This window comes from Tinamus guttatus, unplaced genomic scaffold (assembly GCF_059628265.1).
Source record: "Tinamus guttatus ecotype Peru unplaced genomic scaffold, ASM5962826v1 Tinamus_guttatus_pri_ptg000942l, whole genome shotgun sequence".
NCBI classification, from domain to species: domain Eukaryota; kingdom Metazoa; phylum Chordata; class Aves; order Tinamiformes; family Tinamidae; genus Tinamus; species Tinamus guttatus.
Genome location: NW_028289476.1, coordinates 1,211,646 through 1,237,779, shown reverse-complemented (window position 1 = coordinate 1,237,779; position 26,134 = coordinate 1,211,646). Strand labels below are relative to the sequence as shown.

Here is a 26,134-nt window from a genome sequence, read left to right as displayed (position 1 = left end):
CTCTCCCTGCTGAACCACGCAAGACCACGTGCTGCAATAGGAGCAAGGTCCCCAAGCCACAAAACCACAGACGCCTCCAAACCAACCTCCCAAAGCTTCAAGGTACACACAGCCATCAAGTAGGAACCATTTATTGGATGAAGTTTGGTACCGGCCCAAGAGAGGGTTCTTGAATAGATCAACTGGTAGAATCAAAGACAACTGTAATCTACAACTCAATTTTGTTAACAACAAACTTTTGCAACAGTAGCACCACATTCATGGCTCAAAAACACAGCAGGCATCTCTGATCTTTGTCCCTGGTGGAGCAGGGGTTTGGACTAGATGATGTCTAGAGGTCAGCCATTTTGTGATTCTGTGATACCGAGCTGCGATTCCTTTGCAGTGCTAAAACCTCTGAGCGATGCTGTCCCCTCACCGCCACGCTCAAGGAAAGCAGCCCCCTGCCAGCAGCCCTTTCTCGGGGCCCACGGTCGACTGCACCTGTGGGTTGCCCAAGCCAAGATCAGACTCTCTGCACTCCCAGATGGAGACAGGGCAGTTCTGCTGCAAGCACATTCCAGGCTGCTCTGCAACAGTCCATTCTGCCCCACAGGCAGTTGCAACGGGGGCATGGCCGATACAGCCCAACCAGCCCTGGCCTCTACACTTTGGGCCTGCAGCGTGTTCCACAGCTATTTGCAAAGAGCATGGAGGGAACCACGGAAATGGGCTCACCAGACTTTGTTCCACAGGCTATTAAAATCCCTGAGCGTCCTCAAGGACATGTGCCACCGGAAGGCTGAGTATTCAAGTAAGGTTATCCTGGACCCAGGGATTTATATGTGGGAAGAGCAGTGTCAAGCAAAATCTGAGGGCAGCAAGGTCCTGAATTCAAGCTTCTTTTATGTCTGTGACGCAGGTGACGTCCTCCCACCGCCTGTGCCCAGACAAACCCGCAGGACCACAAGGGTGCCTCTGGGAGCACACGCAAGGGGAGCGTGCTGCCCACAGAAGAACCCCAGCTCCTCAGACCATGTCGTCTGCTGGAGAAGAGCCCAATGTGGCAATCAAGGTGTCTAACCAAAGAGCAGCATTTTGCCTCAAACTATTTCCTATTGGTTCTTCCAAATGGTTGGCTGCAAATATCCCTCAGGGCTTCTTCGGCCTCATTACAGTTTGATTGTATAACTCTATTACAAACAAGTGTCTGCCTCAAGTGACTATGAGAACATGCAACAACCATATATCAGCCTCCCGCGGCCTCATCCATCAAGTCACATACAGGCAGTGTTAACAGGGGAGAGGGCCGGGCACCACCACATCTCAGGGGTTCTGGTCGTTGGGGTCACACTTCAGCATGACTTTTATTCCCTCACCCCTCTTAGTAGTCTCAAATGCTTCCAGAGCCTTTTCCAGGGGGAAGCGGTGTGTAACCAAGGGCTTGACGTTTACGCGCTTGGACGCCAGAAGAGCAATTGCCATGGGCCACCTGGAAGGGAAAGGTAGAGCAGGACATGAGAACAGTGACTGGTTTGGATCCAGGAAGTCTCTGCAAAGACCTATGCTCACCAAGAGCCCCAAGGAAAGAGCAGGGAAGAGACGCACTTTGTTATAATAATTTTCACAGCTCCAGGAAGCAAGGGGAATTTTGCCCACTATGGTTTTCACAGCAAGCCAGTCCACTTGCAGACAAGCCAAACTCCTCCAGAATGCCCACAGCACATGGCCCTTCCTCTCCACAGGGCACAGGAGTGGAAAGCACTGGGGGCTGGAGGTCCCATCAGCTGATGGACTGGCCTGCTTTACTGTGATCAGGTTTGCAGTGCAGGACTGTTGCAGTAATTTTGGTTTAAAGCACAAGATAAATCAGCCAGGCTGTCAGTCCTGTAGTGCTGGCATTTCAGAGACATGAGCTTTAACTGTTTTAAATAAAAACAAAGTTTTCCCCTTCCTTTTTCCTTGTGGAAAGCAAGGAAAAGAATTTCCTGAGGACGAGATGCTCTTCGGCTCACCCGGCCCCGCACAAGACTCACGTGTTGCAGTAGCGGAATATTCCCCTGATATCCACCTCCCGCACGGCAGCGTTCACGATGGGCACGGTCATCATGTCAGGCCCCAGTCCCACCAGCACCAAGGTCCCGCCAGAACGAGTGGCCTGAGGAACACACACAAAAATATGTTAAATCCTGCTAAACAAGGTTAGTCACCACTGCCAGAGCCTTCGCAGCACACCGTAAAAAATAGAATCACTGTTTGTGGCTGTAATGGATTGCCTGGAGCACAGCAGAGAAGCCAATCCTGAAGGATTTTGGTATTCTAAAAAATGACTGGCACTGAAGAATACCAAAGGTTTGGAGGATTTTCAACGGGAGAGATGTAAAATGTCTAAAAGCCGGATATTCCAGGTTTTTTATGTGCCTAAAGTGCAGCTGAGCCACAAAGAAGCCTTAAAAAGCACAAAGCCACCTAGCTATGGGGCAAGTTAGAAAAAACCTCAGATTTAAGGGTAGCCACATCCCTGTGGGGCTTTACAGAGGTTTTGAAATGACTATGCCCCTCTCCTTAACCATCCTTCATACCTGGAAGCATGCTACCCTCCTACATTTCTAACTCCGAAGTCCAAACTAGAGTCACATGCAGCAGGAACATCCTCACTGGGAGAAGCCTACAGGAAATGTAGGGCCAGATTAAGAGCAGACCTAGTCCATCTATGCCACACAGGCAGAAGCACCCTTGTGCTGTCTGGTATGCTGATATGATATGCAGTGCTACACAGCCAAGGCACAGCAGACAAGCTGGGGAAATCCATATTCACATTACAGTAGCACGCAAAAGCTTTTCCTGCAATTGAGAAGGCAGCTGAGGAACTGGATCAGATGTGCCTGGCCCAAAGTCAGCTGGCAAACTAGTGCCAAAATCAGGAGCATAATCCAGGTCTGCTGAACCTCACCAAGAGGATCACTCATCATTCAAAATACAAGTCATGCCAAACACCATATCCTGTGAGGAATACTATACTAAGGTCTCCTACAAGCTTAAAATTAAATGACAGGCCTGCAGAATCTCTTTTGTCCCAGGAGTCTCTTTAAAAAACTATTTTCTCCTTGTTTCTATTTTTACCCTGAATGAAGATAATGACTAACAACAAATAGCTCCTATCACTGTATCAGCTGATTTTTCCTTGTTATATCTATATTGCGTTGTTAGAATTTACAACTACTACTTAATCACGCCTTTGGGATGGGTTCCTGAACTCTCCTGGAGGTGAGCTTATTTCTGGGGAATTGCCACCACTGCCATGCTGTCAGAGAGTTGGGACATTTACAGCACAGGACAAAAGCAGTGGGGTATTTCTTAGGAGAGACAAGACTGGAGGGGAGATGGTCATGATCCCACTGCAAATGGGACTTGGGCAGTGCACTCTGCAGGAGTTGCCTGGAGCTCAGCTTTCTAAGAAGGATTCCCATATGGAGTCTCGGTAAGCATGGGGTCCCAGAGTACATCTGTCTAGCAAGTATGTGTGACTTTATCTCCTGATTGTTCTCTCTATGAGAGCAGAATAATGTCATTCACTGCTGTGTTCCAGAAAGAGGAAAGCAAATGGCAGTACTACTACAGGAAGAAGTGATACTCACGTAAATGCCAGCCTGGACGCAGGCTTCTACTCCTGTACACTCCACAGTTATGTCGGGCATGCAGCCAAGCAGACTTTTTACTTTGGATGCCACCTCCTGTGGGGTCTCCTTCTTTACCTGAATGATGTTATCTGCCCCTACCTCCTTGGCTTTCTGCAGGCGAGAGGCAGATAAATCTGGGGGAAGATGAAACAAGTCAACAAGTGAAGAACTATAAGAAGCAGAGGCAGAGCCAGGACATGAGCCTGCAATCCACTTCTTACCACTACCTGATGTCTTGACAGGAGTGATAGAGACACCTTGTTAGGTGACCAGTCGTCAGCTATCTCAGGAAAGAAACTCGCATTCATTATGTGGTGGAACAAGATGGAAAGTTACAGCTCTTTAGTACTTTCTCAAAATTTATGTAGCCTGTGCAAACCAAAGGGCTTCCCACCCTTAAAGTATATAGGAGGCCACCCCAAAGAAGCCTTGATGCAAGCACTTTTCTCTGGAGTCTGAACATATGCTCGTAGAGCAGCACACTACCAGAGAAGGGATGTGTCTAAGTTCCCTCTCCAATTCTCACAGCTGTCAGTGAGGAGTTGCAGAGGAGATCTGATCATTTTTCTAGGCAAGCAGAGAAGGATGAGCAATGAGGATAACTTAAGACCCAAGAGACGCCATAGATTTTCCAGCTGAAGGGACAGGACTTCAAAGAGGCAAAGCACAAACTCTCCAAACCAACTGATAAAAGCACATTATGTGAAGCAACATCCAAGGGAAGGAACAGCTGCAACCACCAGACTCAAGGTCTGCTTTTCAAAGAACATCATTTCCTAGGTCTCCAAATTCCTCTTCAGTACTGCAGAAGCACCAAGAGGCAACAGGGCCAAGGAAGATGAGAAGGCCATGCTGAAAGAGCATGCACACTGGAACTACAAGCAGGGAAGTGACTGCAACGTGAAGAGCTGTGACCAAGTGCTGGCACACATATACCAGCCACACTGCCGGGGCTGTGCTGCTACTATGATTGCCCTGGGCTAATACATGCTGCAGGCCCAACATTCACTGCAGAGCAGAGGAACCTTAGTGCAGGAAAAGGCAAGAGGCAGCAGGAGGACAGGACAGACGGGGGAGTGCTAAGCTGCCCTTGACCTGCTTGAAAAGTGCAGTTATATCTTACCAAAGCTGCCAGCTGACACTGCCTAATCCTGCATTGCTCAGTGCCTTTCCCGTAATGACAATTTCTTGAAGCAATGTCACTAACTCAGCAGGGACCTTAATCCACTAGTGGAACAGGACTGTAAGAAAAACACAACATATACAAGCTCAGCAAGTTAACCTAGGCAGAAGCCTACAATTAGGCAAATCCCACCTCTCATTTCTTTTGCATTTTCTTTCCCTGACTCTCAAGACAAGGTACTTGGTTACTGCTTATGTTCTTTCCTCAAGAATGTCCTAGGCATTGCAGGCACTCTGCCACTGCTCCCTTATGACTGGGAATGCCATGGCAGAGCACCAAGAAGCCTTCCAGACATGAGATTTCACCCTGAGCTCAAAGGATCATTGATTTGGCCATTCAACTTCTAATGATGCCAGATGAAAGGAGATCAAGAGCTCTCTGAGAGCTTCCTCAATGAACCATCAGCAGATGCTTTCAGCTGAGCACACTGCATAATGTATTAATTGCCAACACTAAGCATGTCCCTGCAGTTGCAGACATCTCCCTTTCTTTTACCCTTCTTACAACAGGGCCAGAGGCTTCTCCGTGCTTCTCAAGGCAGTTTCTGCCACATATGAATTACTAGCCAAGCATGTAAGATAAAGAAACCACAATACGACAATAGATTGGCCCTATGATATCCCATTAACACAAAGAAACAAGACAGGTGAAGATATATATCTGTGAAGGAATGCCAGTACTGTGGTACTCTGTCCACAGGAATTGTTACAGTTCCATACACAAATATGTTAAAGACCTAAAAATTAAAGATAGTCCATAACTAGTGGCCTCATAAGGTCACCACTCTTTGCCCATCTCTGTGCTTGGATCAGCTGCCACCACAGTTCAGCTGGTCTTCTAGAGAAGGCAAAGGTGAAGAAACAACTTGCTTTAGCGCACAGCCAGCACTAGCAAGGGACTAGCAAAGGGACTGGCCATGTGTGAGAGCACACTGTGGCTGGCCACTCCGGACAGGAGCACGCCAGGAGACCAGGACCATCACGGACGTAGTAATGATTCATACCAGAGCAGGTATCTCTGACTTGGAGCTTGGCAAAAGCGTTACTGATTCGAGAAAACTGAACTGTATTGAAGGAGAACTCACCTTGAGCAACCCAAGAAAGAACATACCTCGTTAAAGCTGAGAACATTCACCAAACCTGTCCTGACATGCCTATGATAGACAAATCCTTCGTGGCTGAAGTTGAAGCCCTGGCCCATAGCATGGATCAAGCTGCTCTGTGCATCCAGGTTGCTGATACTTTCTCTTCCACGTCCCCTGGAAGGAACTTACCCATCCCTCTCCCAACCCCACTAGGGCCTGAACATCTCTGAACAGGAGGAGGCAGAGTGTAGAATAGAACAGTGGCACCTCAAAGGCAGAAACTGTCTCTTTTTGTGCACTGAAGCAGTGGTCTAAAGAGGCTTGTGTTTTTGCACTGGAAAAGATGTCTGTATTAAAGCTGGAAACTTAGTTGCAATAGCAAGACTCTTCAAATGCAGGGCTGGTGGAATGGGCAAGTCTCTTCAGCCAGTGATCCTAGCCTTGAAATTCAGAAAACTATAGCTTTCCCAAGTTGTGTCTCTAAGACACACAGCGAGTCCACCACAATGAACACACCCCTCCAATGAGGACACAGTTTCTTTTCTGGTTTCAGAGAAATCAGAGGTAAGGGCCAGGGGAAAATAATGAAGGAAAAAGGAGAATGGAAGCCAGAGAGACATCTATAACCCTGCCAAGGCCGCTGCGCTAACATGAGCCACTGTGACTCAGCCTCGATGCTGGGAGGAAGCAAGGCCAGAGGATCTGCCCTGCCTCTCACGTGGTGAATGTGACGTTGCTGGAAAGCAGGCCATAGGCATGCCCCTACTAGCACAGCAACAAGGCTCAGAAGGCACACCCACCAAGATGAGCACTCAGGACACCTGTGGAGGGTGTTTCAAGAAGGGAGAACAAAAGGTAGTAAAATGCAGATGAGGTGGGAAAACTCGAGGCTGAAAAATATGAGGAACATCACTCTGGAAGCGCCGGCCTGAGCTCTTTCCTGTGGCTGCAGGAAGCATTAGTCATGTTTGGCCTTCCCAAGCCCTGAGCGTTGGGTCTCAGACCATACGTAGTCATGCTCAATGCTCTGGGAGTTGAGCTGCACTCGGAGACCTCCCCGCAGCAAAAGTTGCTCTTTTCAAGGCACCTGAAGAGTCAAGAAGCGCTTCAGCCTGCCATTGCTGGAGCCTTCAACATGCTAGTGCATGGGCAAGAGACCCCAGGCTCAAATATACTCCCAGAAATGACCCAAAACTGCCCTGTTGGGAACATCAACATGGAGCAGGCAGCTGGATTCAGCCATTCAACACACCTTACCATTTGCCAGCATACTTTATACTGTCCCTTTGACAGAACCACATCCAGAGGCAATATTCTTGCTGGTGGTCTGCCATAGGATAAATAGATTTACCTCGAGAGAGAAAACCCACCCTGTCAGCCAATGCACCTCAAAGTGGCTGCAAAAGCAGCTTACAGGCAGCAAAATTCACAGAGAATACTCTGCATTTCTCCTATAGCTGTCCTCCAGTTTGCAGATCTGCTCAGAAACGGAGTCCTCTTGTAGGGGAGGTGTATGGATCACACCAGTAGCACTATCAGACTCAGTCAGGACTGAGACTGAGGACTGTAAGAACATCATTGTATAGCTGGCATGAGTGAATTGTTGCTAAGCATTGACTGAGGCTGACAGATCTGAGTTATATAAATGAGAAGGTCACCGTATTATCCAGAGCTCAGACATTTGTGAGTTTGTCGTGTGGATTTTAAACCAGGCTGAACCCAATGCAGTGCTTGGGGAACTGATCAATTATACAATTACCGTGTCATATTTTGCTTTGAGTCAGAACTTCATTTTCACTTCCAGTCACCAGAGCTAATTACATTTTTGTCTGACAAACTAAAAATAGCTCATTCTTGTAATTCTGCTGCCACGGAAGTGATCAGATTACACTTAAGCTTCTTGTGATGGTTAACCAATGGATCCAGTTTAATGGGCTGAGATCCCTGAAGCTCTCAGACTTTCTGCATTGATGATCCTTCAGACAGAACTTGAATCATTATTCATCATATCCAACCAGACTTCCAGGATTTCTGGAGCACAAGGCAATAGCATCAGGGATGTAGGATTTAGCAAAACAGGTATTTTTTCTTATGTGGGAATGTCTAAGTGTTCCTTTCAGTGACAGGCTGAGCAAGGCCTAACATTGCCACAAGAATACCTCAATTGTCACTGCACTTTCTGGGGAATAAGGCTGCTCCTTTAGATCCTTTTAAGGAGAAAAACAGCTTTTCAGAGCAACAGCAAAGAACAGGAGAATATTCCCCATAAACATCAGTCACTCCCCTACTGCAGTACAGTGCAGAAAGCTTTATACCTTAGAGAAGATGGAGCATCATAGAACAAAGCAACCAACCTCTTCTGCACCATGCAACCCACCGAATGGCAGAACATCATTTTTACCAGGACAAAATCACTTCTAGGAAAGGAGCAAAGATTATCCGAAAGCGCCAATATCTTTTATTGGGAAAGCCGCCATAGATGGGAAGAAAGCCAAACTCTGGTGCATGCAAGACCTTGGGAAAGGCAGAGCTGAATGTCAGCCTTGAGCTACAGTGCCAGCACTTCTCCAGGAATGATGGGGAGGGGACCTGACTCCTCGGCAAAAACCTAATTTCCCAAAATTTGCTGGGTTCAGCTGTGCCACAGAAACCTCCTGATGAAGCCATAGAAGGTGAGTTCTCCCCAGGTTAGGAAAAAAAACTCTTCTACATTTCTAGATTTGCATGTAGCTTCCCTAAAGAAACAGAAATATTAATCGGTTTGAAATGCATTGTGCAAACAAAGCTTCTCACAGAAAAATGCCTCCTAACAACTCCAGGCAATGAATTCAAAAAATCTAGCAGCAAAATACAACAGGACCTTTGTGGGTAGACAATTAGCTCACAGGTGTTGGCTCTAATGCCAACATAAAAAGTGTTTCCTTGAGACGGACAGCAAAATCCCCTGGGGCAAGGAGCCAAAGAAAATCCATTATTCTGCCCATGACATGCATTAAATAACTGACAAGGGACAGCACCAGCCTGGGCGTACCTGAGCCTCTTGCCTGAACACTTGTCACGCAGGTGATGCACAGATGTCTACAGGTCAGGATCACTACTTAAGGTCAAAAGTTAAAGATAAATGGGGTTAATTCTATGTAGCCAAACTTCCTGACCCTACAAACCAAGCACCAAGGACTTCCTATGGCCGTGTGGCCCATTCAGCATATGGCCCAGAGGAAACAGCAGTTCCCTGGGCTGCAGGGGAGAATATTATGTCCAGGTAGGACAGGGCTCAAGGCAGCAAGAGAAGGGCCAGGATAGCAAAGTGACCCAGCAACATCAGCCCCACCAACTCCTGCTGGCTTATCAACCCCTTCCACACCCAAGGACTTGGTGACCAACAAGGCCCGCATCAGCTCAACTCTGCATCGAGGTTCCTCATACATGATTCAAGGGCCAGAGCTGTTCTTCCTGCTATAGCAACGATCATCCTCATAGCACAACACTTAACAAAATACAGGGCCAGCATTGATTGCATCCACCAAGCACACCCCTGCAGGGTGGGGCAGTAGAACAAGAAATGCTCCAGACTAGGCAGTTAAAGGACTTAGGGAGGAGAAGGCAATGATCTGCCTTGGATTCGCACCCAAGTTGCTATTGAAATATGTTTCTGCAATAACAAGATGCTGAAACCTTAATTTTATCTCTCAACCTGAAGACACAGTACCTGAGAGGCCAAGAATACTCCCAGCCTTAAGTGGGGAGGTAGTTTTGGCCCAGGAATGCAGCAGCAATTGGTGTTCACTGTGTAGCTCTATCTGTAATTCTTCTTCCTGGCCAGCAGCACTCAGAAGAATCAAAGAGAGTAGAAGTGGCAGTTAGAAACAACACTTTGAGGTCCTGTTCATACGCCAGGTGGAAACTTCAACCAGGGAACCTGAAGAGATTGCTCCAACTAGCATTACTGTAACAATTCGTCTGGACAAACTATGTGGAGAAGAGCCCTGATCTTTGAGGACAGGTGATAGGAGCTGGGTTAGTCTGGCAAGGAGAAAGAGTCTACATCAACCAGAAGGGCAGTTATGAAGACAGATGGAGAAACTAATTTCAATAGCTGCAGACAATGGAAGGGGAAGAGTCACAAATTGCAGTTTGGGAGATTCAGCTTGGAGCCCATGAAAAAATTCTTCATTTGGGAGGCTGTGCAAGTCCTGGACTTCACACCCATAGGGGTGTAAATCTCCATTCTCAGAGGTTTTCCACACTCAGCTAGACAAAATCACACCTGACTTGATCCACTGCTACTGACAGTCCTGCTGAAAGATGCAATTGGACTAGCAATATCCAAGAAAACCTTCACACGGGCATTTCTCATAGAATTTGCCTGGTAGGCTGGATTAGACCATCTCTAGACATCTCTTCCAAACCCAGCTCTTCCCTGATCCTGTGAATATCAAATCAGAACACCCATGAGATGTCTCAGTACCAGTTCTAGTTGGCCAATAGACAGTGCACTATGAGCACAATATGAGCAATGTTTGAACTGATATATTCATCAAAGAACAATCTAACCAGATACGAGAGTATATAAAAATCCCAGGACATGGTTATGGAAGGAAGGCTTTTTAGGTCACTTTGGATAACCAGTTGAAAATAAACCCCCAGCTGGAGAGCATAAGAAAGGCCTCAAAAGAGCACTGGAGAAGGACAATGCAGCTGAATACAAAAATGACGGGGGGAAACACTGTGTGCAGACCATTACCTATCACTACAAGACGAATAAGGAAAAAAAAAATGTTCACTGTGAAGTTCCAGGAATAGCTCCAAAAGAGGTATAAAATACACTGCAGTGCCTTGACGGCCTGTCTTACCAATGCAAAGACTAAGAAGGAAAGATAATCACAAGGTTTATAAGCCCTACAGGGAAGAAGAAATTTGATACTTAGGACACCATGATCTAGGAGTCAAATGTGTAATACTAACCAAAAGCTGAAAGCTGAGGTCAGAACAGCTCAAAATGGAAATAAGAAGACAAGTTATTGATCAGGAACACAAGGAGCAAAGGGAGATTCTGTAATACGAAACCTTAACATAAAGACACAGTCTCTCTTCCCAAAGGCCTGCTCAAAGTCCAACAGAAGTCTCTGCGCTTGATCCAAGGACTGCTCATTAGCCTGTGGTTTATGCACCTGCACAACTGTCTCTGCCAGGAAGCAGAAATAATTATCTGGGGCCGTTAACCTAGTACAGAAGTAGCAGTTTTAACCTGCATCTTCTTCTAGATGCCAATTAGCAGGAAGATCAAGGTCTCCTGGGAGGAGAGGTGCTTAGTAGTATTCCCTCCGGGCAGAAACACTACTGGTACATTCAGGAACAGACCTTCCACTGTGCTTGGATGTCCTCCCTCGGCAGTTACCTTCAGGGAATTATTTAGGAACTGGTCAAAGTGTTAAACCATGGAAAAAAGGGACTCCTGTCGTTTAAAAGGACTTACCTGTAACTACCACCACTGCTGCACCCATCATCTTAGCAACAAGCACATTAACAAGGCCAATTGGTCCTGGGTAGAAAGAGAAAATGCACAATTGACAGAAAGCACCATCCACAAGCACATAAGATGCCAGGAGCTCAGTTCCTGGGCTAAAGGAGGCTTCAATGGTTTTTCTTAGGTGAGTAGTTCTGGGATCACTACACCACCGTGCGCCCAGGGTAGGGAGACAGGATGCTGACAAGGCAGATGTTGATGCCTGAAGGATTTGGCGAGGAAAGCACTGCCTGCTCCTGCGCTCCCTCGAGCTGGTGAGCTCAGCACCCCCAGGCACCGCACTTTGGAGCAGGGCTGCTCAAAATGTGCAGTACAGGCAAGGAGAGCCTCAAGGTCCCCCTCAGCCCCTGTGCAGTCCCTCAGCAGAACTGTCCCTCAGCCTCCCCCCCACAGAGCTGCAGCAGGCAGGGAACCCCAGGCCTCAATATGTTCCACCGTACCAGAGCCAGACACGAAGACTTTGCTCCCCAGAGTGACCCCAGCTCTTCGGCAGGCATGGATTCCCACGGAAAGGGGCTCAATAAGGGCCCCTTCTTCAAAGGTGACGTTATCTGGAAGCCTGCAGGAACCAGACAGAAGTAATATTCACCAAAGAGGTTTACAAGCAGTTAGGAAAAAATGTGGTACCCTGTATAAAGTGGGTATCAAAAGCCATAAACGACAGTGTAATGCAGCTAGCATAGGTGACAGCAAAAGGAGAGCTGGGCAAGACCCTTTTCTACTGCTTTAAGAAATAAATCCCAGCCCCACAACACTCACCGCAGCTCTTCAGAAAGTCACCATCACAGCTTCTCACACAGCAGGTGCCAAGAGCTGCGTCTGGGAGGAAGGGTGCTCAAACACCTCTTCTTTGTGACAGCCCTGAGAAGCTTGAGGTCGCATCTCAGTCAGACCAACACGAAGCCAAAGCAGCTGAGATGACATTTGTATAACGGCACTTGCAAAACCTCAGCATATGCCATCTCTAGGAGGTATTAAAGGGATGACTCCGAGAGCTCGGATGCCTGAGCTTTGGCATCACATTTGCTCCTACTGAGTCTGTGCGCTGCGCTCTTAGCGGGGAGGGCGGCCTTGCAGGATACTGCTGCTTCTGCCAAGTTAGTTGGAGCGCCCAACACAGAGCCTGTCCTGAGTGCCCATGGCAGCTGCGGAAGGACACACAACACCCATCCATACATCTAACAGCCCACTGATTTCAGCCATCAATGTCTATCTGTGTGAAAGAGGGACCTCATGCAGGGAACCTTTTCTGCATCAGGTGGTCTTGGCATTTCCTATCTGAATGTGAGAGCTCATGTCCAAGCTCTGCGTTCCACTGATTAAACTTCAAAATTTTAGCCAAAGTCTTTTGTATTGAAAAATTTGAAAAAAAAAAGGGGGGAAGGGAACGGAAGGGAAGGAAAGAGGAAAGGGGAAAAAGGAAAAGAAAAGAGATAAAAGACAGGAGGGTAGGTAGAAAACAGCTGCCAGTCACTTCCTCCTAAGCAAATACTTGGGAAAAGTCAGAAAAAAAGATTTTAATAAAGCAGAGGAAATCAGTGACAGCAGGTCTGGGCAGCAAGCAGTTGGGCCCATGAGAAGAGCATCTCAGTCTTCCAGCCACTGTCTGGGATCTGCTTAGAAAGGAGCGTTCTGCCAGAGGACTCTCATGAGAATCAAAAGCATCCGCGTTCCTCCTCAAGGAAACCTGAATATCAATTGTAGCGCTACCAAAGATCAGTCTGGCACATTTGGCTGTTTGCCCCTAACTGTTGATGGAAGTACTTGCTCCACTAAGACTGAGGGGGGAATTAAACGCCAGAGACAGAGCAGTCTCACAGGGCCACTTTCTTAGACTACGTTTAACTCCTTGTGTAACTGCACTTACAGGGGTATAATAATGCAGAGGTTTATGTGCCCCAATTTCTACTGTTCTAATTTGCCAGAGTACTGAAGCATACAGCTTCCTGCTAAGCACATGTGTAAGTTCTGCCACAGTTAGGAGCATATTCAAGTTCATGAACTGGATATGGAACAGATTTATACTGCTGGTGGTCTAATGGGGTTGCCCAGCAGCACACAAAAGATAGCTTGGCAAGGCTGTGGGTTTCTGATGTGGTTCTGCTTTAACTGGGAAGACTTGGTTTCAAATGACGAAGGCAGGTATCAGCAACCAATGCAGTGCTTTCTGAAGGGCAGCAATAAAACTTGTTCAGCTCAAAGAGTCAGGCAAAGACCTTCTGGTTGTGTCACATGAAGGCAAGGAGCAATGAGAAAAGAAACCAAAAGCAAGAAGCAAATGGGAGAAGGAAGATAATTAAAATTTAAAGCAATGGTTGACCTCCCAGGAAACATGGAAGAACAATTTGTTTATGTTGGGCATCAGTGGGGGTAACTATACCTGCCCAACAAACCCTTCATGAGGTGACTTCCATCCAGGACCTATACACGATACTCACAGACCACAAAGAGACAGAACGTGTTGTGTTATAGCAAAGGGCTCTCACTGTGATGCTCAAAATGGCCAAGAGGTGATGGCCTCAGCTAATTTCCCCCCCAAGGAGCACATATTTCTCTGCAAAAGGAGCAGTGACTGACTTGTAGCAGAAGCTGGCACTGTGTTTGTAGAAGCGGCACAAGTTCCCATCATCAGGAGGTGTTGCACAGAAGAAGATGCTTGGAGAGAGGTTGTAGCGTCCAACTTTGCAGTACTCATCTGTTTCTCTTGGAACGCCTGGCTCAATGGCCACTCGATCACCTGCCAGGGCGAAAGCAGACTCTGTTACCTGGGGAAAAGGTGGGCATGTAGGTGAGATCAAGGAAGAGAGCATGAAAACACCACAAAAGAGAAGGATAAGGGCACTTCCTGAGAAAGATTATGCTACAAGCACCAAGAAAGTTCCTATCACTTCCTGTGCAGGGGCCTCATCACCAAAATTGTCACAGTTACATGAAAAGAGATGGTGTTTCAGAGACACAGATACAGATCAGGTGGAGGCTTAGTCACACAAAACCCTCTCTCCTGCTGCCTTGTACTGAACCTTTGCTTTCCCCTTTCCTCTGAAGAGGCAGCCCTCATTTCTGGAAATCCCACAGCAACACTGGATTGGATTTTTTTTTTCAGAAACTCTAGAAAATGGAATAGCAAATAATCAGGACAAGGCAGGTGAGCTCTGCTGGCCACCCAATTGCCTGCTCTAAAGAGCTGGTCCTTGGGAAGACAGCCAGGAAGGAGGCAGGATTTGTCGGGGAACAGAAACTCTCGTGTGCTCCGGTGGGCTGCTGGAAGGGCCCGTGCTGCAGGACCAGACATAACTGTTTACCCAGAATGGTGAGGCAGGGCGGACTGAAAAAACAACTGTGGGATCGAAGTACAACTGTTAAGTACACAAAGTACACAGTAAAACCCTTTTTATTTGGCATGGAAAATCAATCAGTGACAAATCTCGTGGTGAAGTTGTCCAACAAAAGCCCTCAATGGACACAATACAGGCAATATAGAAAAGGGAGGACAGATTTGTCTAGCCCGGTACCACCCTTGGCTCTGATTTGGCCATCAGATGCCCGGGAGAGAGGAGCAGGACCAGCACATGCCATTATTTCATTCAGTGTTCTCCAAGTCTTCAGTGATATTCAGCTCAAGGATCTCCCAAGCTAGATGTGATTACTCTTGTTTTTAGTAACCCACAACAGATTTATCTTCCACCTTCCACTATATAAAACTTCAGCGATCACATCACTCTTTGCCAGGGAGATTAGCAGGTCTCCTAGATCCTTGGTGAATGCTGCACTTAGTTCCTCCAGCCCCATTCACTTGTACTGGAGGAGATAGAGAACAGGGGATCTTTACGTGCCCTCTTCCTGCTCTCCGTAGGTCTTCAGCTCTTTGTCACACGTCCCCGAGATGTGTCTCCTGAGCTGCATCACACAGAAGCTGCTCCACATCTTCAGTCACCTTGTCCTCAGTTGACCCTTTTCACTTCTTATATCTCTTTGGAACAAGAATACCTGAACTGCACGCAGAGCTCCAGAAGTGCATCAGTAGGGATGCACACCGAGATTGTCCTCTGACTTTGTCCTCCTCCATGTCCTGACATCAACTGCATTTTTCACCATTACTGAGCACTGAGCTGATGTTTCCATGCACTGCGTCAGAGCCAAGGTCTCAGTTTCAGCAGCAATGGTTAGCACACTATTTTAGGAGTGAAGCTGGTCTTGTTTCTCTTGCCATAAACACCACTTCATGCTTACCTGCACTGCATTTCACCTGCACCTTATTGCCCAGGCACCTATTAAGGTGTCTCTGCAACTCCTGCCATCTCGCCCTTGTCCTCTTCACCCTGCCTAACTCGCTCTTGTCAGCAGACCCCGCACACTTCTCTGCTCAGCCCATTTTGTAGGACATTCATGAGCCCTGGGTCTGGTAGAGATGCAGCAGTGACCCCTCTAGACTGCAGGAGGCCTTTTGCTCCATCAGTAACAGCAGGTTACTAGCAAGAGCAATGTATGTGGTTTCTGAAGCTTTTTTTTCTTTTTTTTTTTTTCAGAAAACACCTTGTCCTACCATACGTTTGGCTCTGCCTTAAAGTAAATTCAGACAACTCAAGAGATCGCAAGGCAAAGCACACCTGAAAAATACCGCAAACCGCAGTGGCCAGGGTGCGTGTTGAACAGTGCAGCGACACTCTTTGAAGGAGAAAGTTAGAGTCACTGTCACAGCTTTAAACACCAAATAAATAAACATTACTCAAAAGCAATCCCGTCTCAAGAACTGATTAACATTCCTTCCTGTCAGCAATTCCTTCTCAAGAAGTAATTAACAGGTAAACAAAACAAAACAAGAGATTTTATTGCAGTCACCTGGCTGCAGATGAGTTACTCCTGCTCCCACTTTGACGACGGTCCCAGAAGCCTCATGTCCCAACACCATGGGAGCCTTCACAACAAAATCCCCAATCCGACCATGCTCCCAGTAGTGAACGTCAGACCCGCAGATCCCAACGGAATGCATCCGCAGGAGGACTTCTGCCAAAAGGAGAAGAAGGTTTCTGTGTAAAAAAACTCACCTGTTTGGGTGGGTTTCCTGTGCCAGTGCCCCACAATCCAGACCAAGGATTTAAAACTGAGGAAAGCTTAAAATGCAGACAGAACCCTGCCAATTAAACCTAATAAAACCTAATAGGGACATGGCTACTAAATAAGATTATTTGAGCAAGAACAGAAGAGCAATTGCGCTTAATCCCTCCTTCTCTCTAACTTAGGACTTCAGCTCTGGAGAGAGTTATTGACCCCAGCTCCTAACAGTTCGCACCCCGTTCTTATTTAGTCTTTGAATAAAATCATTTGACCTGACCCCAAAACTGTGTAATGTGAAATATATAATTGATGAAACAGGAAGAAAAACAAAAAAACAACAAAAAAGCAAAAAATAGCTAATGTGATACATCTTTGACTGCTCCAGCTCTTCAAGTGGAACACATTGCATGGCGTATTGCAGCGATGTGTTCTCTTCTAGATTATATTTCCACAGAAATATTTTAACTGTTTTTTAGCATCACAGAGTGGCTGAAGAGAATGGAAAAAGAAAACAGACTAGTAAATAAGACCGAGAACGAGAAGCAGTCTCTAGGCTTACCATTGGGACCTGGTTCTGGGATCGGACGATTTTCCTGTGAGGAAATGAGGAAAAAAAAAAGGATTCAGCATGTGCAAAACCATGGGAATGCCTTGTGCAAAGTCAGGTTACCCCAGGGAAATCGGTAAGCACAACTCATACTGCACTAAATATATAAATAATTATAAATATATAATATTTATATATTATATATAAATATATATAAATATTATAAATATTATAAATATATAAATAATTATAAATAACACTGTAAATTACATTTAAAGTAATACCATTTGCTTGCAATTCACACAGCACCTGCTCATGGCATGAATGATAAGGAAAAGGATGGAAACTAGAAACAGAGGCCAGCTCAGGCTAACCATATACACCTGTAGTCACAGGGGTTGGTTAAAACCCAAGTCACTTGTCCACCAAAAAGGTCCCTGCAGAATTCCTTCAGAATTCCCTTTAAAAGACAAAGGAATAATTGTATTCCTGTTTTATTCCTGTATACCATTTTACAATATAAAGACAGTGCCCTGCCATGTTGGACCGTGACACGTGCTTTCAAGCATCTCTAAAATTTGAAGTCAAGCAACTGCCGCGTAACAAAAACAGCACTCGCATTCCCAAGCTTTTAACAGGCTCAGCCATATGTGTCTTCCTAACCCTAAGAATATGGAGGAAGTCTTAGTTTTCTCCAGTCAACAAGAAGGCCATCTCACTGATGATGCCTTCAAGAAAGTCTCTGCAAAACTGGCAGAGCAGTTAGCACTAACAGTGAACTCTTCATGATCCACTTGCTGCTCAAATGTAAATGCATCTTAGACCTCTTCACCCACAGACCAAAACTGGGCAGAAGCCTTTAGTTACACCTCCTCTTCCACAATCCCTGTTTAAAAACTACAGCTCCTAGTAAGAATTCAGTGCACATCACTGAACAGTGAGCCCACGGTTGGCTATCTCACCTTGCAGTGACTCTCTCTGGCTGCATCGTTTGCATGTGCATCGTCACTTTCTACTTGGCAAGAAATGTTATCATTGGATTTGAGATGAAAGATGGCTTTTGGATAGTCCTCCATATATTAACTGCACCACTTAAAAGTTGCTACGCAACAACAGACACAGCATTTTCTGCTTTTCACTGGGGAGAGAGCAGGGTTTCCCACTCTGCTTTTGTGGAAAGTTGTGCTGTATTTTAACTAATTAAGCACATTCTCTACCCCAGCAGTACTGCCAACTTGTACTGTGTACCTCTAAACATCACAAAAAGTAAAATTCTGGAAACAAAAGGAGATTTAATGAGTGCAGAAACACACAGAATTCATTTTCACCAAAATCTCAACCCTGCAGGCTGATTACCCTTAACCAAGATCTGGGGGAAGTGAGTAATGAGCAAAGGGAAGAGAAGATGGACAAACGCTGTGCCCGTGTCACTCTGAACCACCACTCTTCCCATTTGGGTTAAAATGTCTGCTGAATCATCAGCAACAAATTCTGTTGCTTGGAGCATCAAGCAGAATACAATTCAATCTAGTTAAATTTTCACTACTTCGAACTGTATGTATCCCATTTTGTAAAAAATAGCTACTAGTGTAAGCTGGTGAAACATCAGGTGCAGGCAGATACCACCTCAGCTGTTTCAAAGGGACTGAGCAGAACAGTCAATGGCTGGCGATAAAAGCTGAATTTGAACTGAAATGTTGTGCATGTGACATTCTTCAACTCCCCAGAATCTTTTTGTTTGTTTGCTTGTTTTTTACCCAATAAAAGCTGTGTCTAAAATCAAAGGTTTTGGAAGAAAGCGAATCCTCCAGCATGATCTTTTGGAAACGCAGAGTGACCGAACTAAAAGACCCGAAAGCAATTTAATGGCAGCTTGCGCTAACCTTGTAACACAAGATCAAGGGAGAAAACAAGGATCAAGAGAGGAAACAAGTGGATCGACTACTGAATTCACTGTGAATTTCCCCCATGGCAAATAGGTCCACAAGACTGAGTATTAGGAGTAAGATGATCTCGCCCAGCTTTAATGCAGAAAATGAGCTGAAACTTTACTCTCTCGAAGTAGTCAGTGACAGCCATTGATATCACAGCAAGGAAATGTGAGGTAGAAGCCTGGGAGCATCATGTCCCTCCTGGGGGTCCTACCACCAGGCATGGGAGCATATGAGCCCCTCTGAAGCCCCGAGAAGGGAGAAGGGCCCAGGGAAATCTCCCACATCTGAGTGCAAGCCAGTTTAGAGCCCAGTGACACAGACTAGAATAACGCCCATGATATCCATGATATCTGAGGGTATTAGAAAGGAGTTTGTGAACTCTCTGCAGCAATCCTGCATGCGTCAGGTGGTGACCGCCTAGGCTCCCTCATGAAGGCTACAGTTATGGAAGAGCTGGCTGGGAGCCACGCAGGAACTGGGGACACCCACGTTGCCTTCACCTGGACACGTGCTGCTTGAGCTGTGCAGGGATGATAAAAACCAATGGTTTCTGTGACAATTCTCTCACAAGCAACCTTCCACGGGTGCCTAAAGCCTGTGCCTTTCTTAAGGGCTGTGTTAGGATGACACAGGAGAAAGCTCTCTATCCATGTTCACCAACAGATACTCAGCAGTGCCACGAGTGTCACAGCACCCAAGCGGACCCAAGTGTGGATTGGCATCCTGAGAAGCAGAATCGGTCTGAAGCATTGATTATGCTTCAGATAAATAAATAAATAACAGAGAAATAAACAACGCCTCATAACCCATGTATAAATACATGTCCCTCTTTCTGCTAAGCTTTCCTTCCTGGGAAAAGCTACTGTAGCAAGGTGGATCTCAATGCCCGCCTGCCCGCGGCGAGCGCCTCGCGGCAGCTCGCAGCCCCGCTCCCACTCGCTGGGGCGCTTCAGCAATCCGACTCCATGCCATGTCCAGTGCCCCAGAGGACAAGGGCCCTTGCCTAGTAGCACTGAGTCCCCCTGCCCGCTGCTCCCTGCCCACCGCAGAGCCCCACACGCAGCCCCAGGCCGCGGCCGCGCTGGAGGCCCAGGCAGGGCAGCGGCGCAGGCGCTGCCGAGCATGGCCGCCGTCTCCCAGGCCACCGGGCTGAGGCGAGCGGCAGCGGGCCCGGGAGCTGCACGTTCCCCGCGGCGCAGCCCCGTACCAGGCGCAGGTCCCCGGCTCGGTGCACAACCACGGCCAGGTTCTGCGTGGGCGCCGCCATGCTCGGCTCGGAGCGGCGGCACGCGCGGGTCCAAGGGCCGCCGCTGGCAGTGCCGCCTTCTGCCCCGGGACCGCCCCGCGGCACCCAGCGGCAGCGCTGGCCCCAAGCCCCCCTTTCCCCAGGCAAAGGGCCGCGTTAGCGGTGTCGGAGGAGGTTGATCGGCCGCGAAGACGCTGCAGGGAGGGCGGTAGCATGGTTTGAACACGGGCAGCTCGGTCGTGGGAGTGGCTGTTTGCCGGTGATACTGGGTTTTAGTTGCAAGAAGGGATTTTCAGTTAGAGACTCTCCAGAAACAGTGCTGGTAAAGCTCTTCAGAGTTTATCAGCTCCTTTTTACCCTGTGCAGTTTGGGCTTAAAGTTTCCCCAAATCAAATTTCTTGGAAAAAAATAAGAAATCTACAGGATAAAAATCTCCAGAATTGACTAAAAAATCCAGTTACTGCAGCCACACGGTGTATTTTCTTGCTTGCACGAATGCAAATACCTGTGTATTTTCTTTCCTCCTAGAGAGCACCTTTTAGCCTGTCTCCAGGACTAGCAGGGACAGAGACGTTTCTCTGCTCCTCATCAGGGCGGGCTGCGCCTGTCACTGCTCAGACTGTTTATTTGCACAGCCGTCAACATCAAATTAGTGGCTAGGCGCAGTCCCTGTGGTGGCTCCAAGGGCAGGAGCCTGTGTACACAAGGGAAACTCTGATGAAGCACGTTGCTGGGTGTTTATACAGCAATACAAGCCCTGCTGCATACTCTGCTTAAGTGGATGGAGCAGGAATATCTAAATTTCCGCAAATTAAGGAAAGGCAGGAAACAGCCATCTCCTCCTGAATGCACTCGCTTTCTTTTCCTTGAGACAGATTTGCAATTAGCCTCCTAACTGGACTTGCTGGACAAGCTATTGGTCTTGTCCAGCCCTGTGCTCAGCTTGCAAATCACTGGGAAATCTCACCAACCTACCAGTAGCAGGCAAGGTGGCCCTCCTGAGCCTTGGATCTGAAGAAATCCTGGAGGAATAAGTGAGAGAGGTCTGCAGGCTTCCTTCTAAACCCTGCGAAGGGCCCACAATGTAACCCCTTGGTCGCAGAAGCTCAAGCTATTTCTCTGCCAAAAACTTGGGGAGTTAGAGATAATAAAAATCCTTCGTATCCTTATCTCAGTTTTGTTTGCAAAGTGCTTTGCAGGGTGTTGAGAGCTCATCTGGGAGCAGTCAAGAAGAGCCATCCTCAGCTCCTGCAGAGCGCTTGCTCTGACACGCCACAGCACATGTGAAGGTTTCCTGTGTGTGGAGCGAGCAAGCCACGAGAAACAGGCCTGGCCAGCAGCAGACACATTGCGCAAGCCAAAAAAAAAAAAAGAGTGTATTTAAAGCACCAGAGGCCTCATCCTGCAGTGGAAGCATCTTTTCTGTCACTTTTGAAGAACCCAGGCTCAGCCTGCGCCTGGGCAAGGTGTCCTGCCTCATCCTGGTGGGGAAGCAGCCCTTCAAGAGATTTGGTTTTGCTTTCTCCAAGGAGGAATCAATGTTGCTGTCTTTTCTTTTTAAGGTGCAATAATGCCCTTGGGTGATGTGTCCCATGGCCAGGTGGCCTCAGCTTGCTGCCCTGTAGTGAGATGGGGATGCATCTCCCTGATGGTGTTTGTGGCAGGCAAGCAGCTTTTTTGCTGCCATGGGAAAATTGGCTTCTTCTGCTGTTCTGCTCCTCCCTGTCATGACTGTCAGCACTGGGACTTCAGTTTACTCCCCTTCTCCTTCCTGCTTTCCTCCTGCATCAGATCAACTTCACATATGTGTTTTCTTCCCTGGCATTCGCTGCCTGGCAGCTAGCTGGAGCAAACCAAGAGCTGGAGCTCTTGTTTCAGGATCACAAGGACTTTGCCAGCTTCTACAAGTCCTCTGAGATCCTAGTTTTAAAGCATTTGTGAAACTCTCGCCCTGGTCTAATTTTCTTTGCTTACCTTTAACATGGCCTGGCACGGTGTTTTGACCGTCACCCAAAGACAATGCTAAGCAAAACGTAGTTCAGACTTAGCTACATATTCACTTCTTTCTCACTTCAGTTAATGCTTATGTGCAGTGTCTGCTGACCACACAGATCAGTCACATATACCTTGATCATGCATTAACAGTGCTGTACAGATCATGTCATAATCGGTTTGACCTTGCAAAGCAATTCTTATTACCAAAAGTTTCACATGGTATTAACAAAAATGATTTTTTTTTTTATTCAATGGTTGGGATCCATTTTGTCTCCTTAGATAAGAATGTAGGTTCCTTGTTGACATGCCCTGAAGTCAGTTCACTTATATCAAACTTTGCATATATTTTCCTCGTGTGTAACCTATAGGACACACTGATGACATCTAGATCTTCATTGTGCTCTGATCAGCTCTGATCTGCCTGGTTTCAGCCCTGCAGTATGAGCCTGACCTGTGTCTGTAGCATCATGTTGGTGTGCCCTGCCTTACTGCAGAACCAGGGTCCTAAGCATGACTGTTAGCTCAGGCCTGTGCCAAATGCTTCCCGGTCAGGAGGAGGGCTCATGGGGATGCTCTTGGATGCAGAGGGAACTGGAGATGACGTGTTGGTGGGTCCCACAACAAGACCTTGAAGGTGGATCCTTTGGACCAACTAAGGTGTGGAGACCCATGCTAGTCCCCATGCAGGAGCTCCCCTGGTGTCACACGGGAGGTAGCTATTTCTATATCCCCCGCAATTTTACCCCAGAAGGGAGTTCTGTGTTTCCCTGAGAGGTGCCATCACATACAACAGATTCTCTGACATTCTCACCCCTTTTCCAGATGTTAACATTTCTCAGATGTTATCTCCCTGCCTAGACAAGCCCTCAGATGATTTTATCTCAAGAGAAGTTGTTCCAAGAATAAGAATCTCTCGCTACAGGCCCACAGCTTAAAATATCTATCAACAATCAGTATTTTTAAACAATTTCCAACCCCTGCCAAAAAAAAGCAGATCCTTTGCTGTGTTTGGATTTCTAGTGTTCCATCACATGGCTTGTCCCTGGGCAGTTCACAAAATGTTCCATTGGGAAGATATATAAATACAGAGGAATCTGCCATATCCAGCCTCCTAGTCTGATAAGGACCAGAAAAGATCCTGGGAGACCTTCTGGCTGCCAGCTTATAAATTTTTATAGCATCTTTCTGGTCTGGGTCAAGACCATTAACCAGCCCTGAACGTATGTGTATGTGGTGCCACCACTCACTGGATGCTGTGATTTGATAAGTCCGAAGCCTCCTAAACACACAATAATTTGCATAGCTCTGGTTTATGATTCCCTCAGATAACATCACCCGTTGCTCACTTCCTTGTTCGCGCACAGCTTACGTGCTGACAGGCCCTCACACTTCCAGTGTCCTATCAATAAATATTTAACTTCATTTTACCCAGAACAGCATCATGCAGGAAATCATTTTCTCTAAATAGCCTTAGTAATCTTATGTTAGCTTTTAAAAGGGTGAAGGTAGTGATTCTCCTCTTCCTAGGAAAGCTGAACCCTTCGCATCACCCATCCCGGGACATCTCGGGCCATCCTGGGCACTGTGCACCGAGGGCAGGGTACAAACCAGATAGTATCATGCACTCAGAGAAAGATTTAGCCTTGGAGGACCCTTTGGGAGGATCTATCTGGTCTCTCTTCCATTTCCTGACCAGAGCAGGGTTAACTTCAGAGCCACGTAGGTTTGTGCAGGCCCTTTTCAGTTCTGGTGGTGATGCCCTCATGGGTGGTGATCTCTTTCCAACTCTTTGGGCCTGTCCCACAGGTGAACCACACTAACAGGGAACGTTTTTTTCATTACGTCCAATTGGAATGTCTCTACTGCAGCTCGTGCTGTTGCCTCTTGCCCTTTCACCGGGCACCTCTGAGAAAAGTCTACTTCTGTCTTATCTATATCCTCCCTCTAGTAAGGAAGGTAGCTATTATGTCCCCTAAAAGCCTTCTCTTCTGCATGTGAAAAAAAGCTCAGCTTCTTCAGCATCTCCTTATATTCTGTGTGCTCCCGTCTCAACTGTCTTAGTGACTCTGCTGAACTCTGCAGTCAACCCAACTGTGATTCCTTTCCTATTCCCCCCTGGAAAGATATGCTTAAAATCCTTCTTTCATGAGCACAGGACAAATGAAGCAGTTAGTGACCCTACTTCACCTACCTTGCTGAATCACTTTCTTTGCTCAGGTGCCGTCTGTAACTACCGTCCTGATTATTTTGCTCCTCTCTATGGCTTTCTTTTGATTCTTCAGAGAAACTCTGTGGTCCAAACTCTTCAGTAGTGCAGTGCTTTGGACTCGGAGTATTTCACCATCTCTTTCTGTAAGAAAGGACCATTATGTTTTACACTTACAATGAAGAAAGGACAGAGAAGGTATCTGGGTGCCTTTCCAAACTTTTTCTGGGCTCATGGCATAGTACTTTCTGAAATTACCATTAAGTGATTGTGGCATCTGGGCTCTGGTAGAGGGATGGTAAGATATAGGCCAGTTTAAGGGAGATGTTTCATACTTGTGGGGCAGGCTGAAGGAGCAGAAACCTCCATACAAGTGGAGCAAAAAAAAAAAAAAAAGGGAACAACAGAGCACAAAACAAATGGGAGTTGCTGAAAGACACCGATCAGTAACCAGAGAAGGAACAACTGCAAAGAGACTTGAAGGCAGAGGAGGGATACTGGACCAGGCTGTGCTGGAAGCAGAAGGCGGTAAAGAGCAGCAAGGAAATTTGGATAACGCATAAGGAAACTGCTACATTCTGTGTATGGGAGTTGGACTAGACCGAAAGTAGACCTATTTCTTAGAAGGAATCAATACCCCAGATAGATACTGGGTGGGATGAGGCTTTGTCCTTTGTCTTTCTCTTGTGTTGGGCCATTCCCTAGAGTGTATTTCCTGGAAAAGCCCGATTATATTGAGCATTAGCAGTACCCAGTAGGAGGCAGCTGTTTACTTTTGACTGTAGTCATATCTTGTCTGCGCCTGCGCTGTCCACCAGTGAGTTTAACGTCAGCAGTACGAAGGGATCCTATATTAAAAAACAAAAAAACATGTCTTTAAACACATCTCAAATAACTAAGCATTGTGAAATGTGTCACAAGTTTCCTCATCTGCAGATGAGGAAACACAGGGAAATAAAAATATCATGCACAGCAATGAAACTTGGTACCAGTTTTTCACGCTGCCCCTCATGGTTTGTTTGGAAGCTGGAAAAAAAAAAGTGTTGACGTTCTTTCTTGTTAAACAAAGTGACTTACTACCATAAAACCACCCATGACTCAAAATGTATGATGGATCTCACAGGGAACTTTACTCAAGAGGTGAAGCTCTAATTTCTAATTGGATGTGAACACTATTAAACTGCTATGTGCAGGAGGGCAGGTATTGAACCTAGCAGAATTTCCCCACCGTGGTCTTTAGATAGCATTAACAGCCCATATGGGTGAAAGAGAAACTCTAAAAATTGGGACTTCAACAAAGGCATGTTAGATTATCTGGGAAAATCCCCAGGGGGAAGGCGCTTGCAAAGGAAACAATCTCTGCACTGTGAGCAGATGAGGTGAATGTAAATGGTTCATGCTCTGAACCACTCCCTCCAATCCCAATCCCAGTCCCCAGGCGCAGGGAATTGGATACTGCTTAGCACTGGGACCTGGTGGATTCCTGACTGTGGATCCAGGAGAGACTGCAATTCAGTGGTAGTAACATGCAACTGGTATGCAGACAGCTGGAGTCCTGCTTGGAAAGTAAATCCAAAGCCAGAGAAAAGTCATGCGTCGAGTCCACTGATAACCTGGAGAGCTGCAGCCTTCCACCTTTCTCCTTCTTCCTGGAGCCCAGGTACCTGGAGGGTTTGCCTTGTATCACTAAAGAGGATT

General features: G+C 46.8%; 1 protein-coding gene across 1 annotated transcript; it reads right to left on the bottom strand.

Moving 5' to 3' along the window:
* Window positions 1-1,029: 1,029 nt before the first annotated feature.
* SORD (sorbitol dehydrogenase) lies at window positions 1,030-20,311 on the bottom strand. Its single transcript, XM_088538182.1, has 9 exons — window positions 20,197-20,311; window positions 17,068-17,101; window positions 16,293-16,457; window positions 14,031-14,190; window positions 11,894-12,012; window positions 11,403-11,468; window positions 3,618-3,793; window positions 2,016-2,137; window positions 1,030-1,471 (listed from the first exon to the last, which is right to left on the bottom strand). Exons 1-9 carry the CDS (start codon window positions 20,254-20,256, stop codon window positions 1,306-1,308), a joined length of 1,068 nt encoding a protein of 355 aa, XP_088394308.1. The 5' UTR covers window positions 20,257-20,311; the 3' UTR covers window positions 1,030-1,305.
* Window positions 20,312-26,134: the final 5,823 nt, after the last annotated feature.

Excerpts from the sequence above, each read along its gene's own strand:
- SORD (XM_088538182.1), bottom strand. The coding sequence starts at position 20,256 with ATGGCGGCGCCCACGCAGAACCTGGCCGTGGTTGTGCACCGAGCCGGG. Across the intron at positions 11,469-11,893 it reads AGTCTTCGTGTCTGGCTCTG|GACCAATTGGCCTTGTTAAT; the intron begins GTACGGTGGAAC and ends CTTTCTACCCAG. Across the intron at positions 1,472-2,015 it reads ATATTCCGCTACTGCAACAC|GTGGCCCATGGCAATTGCTC; the intron begins GTGAGTCTTGTG and ends TTTCCCTTCCAG.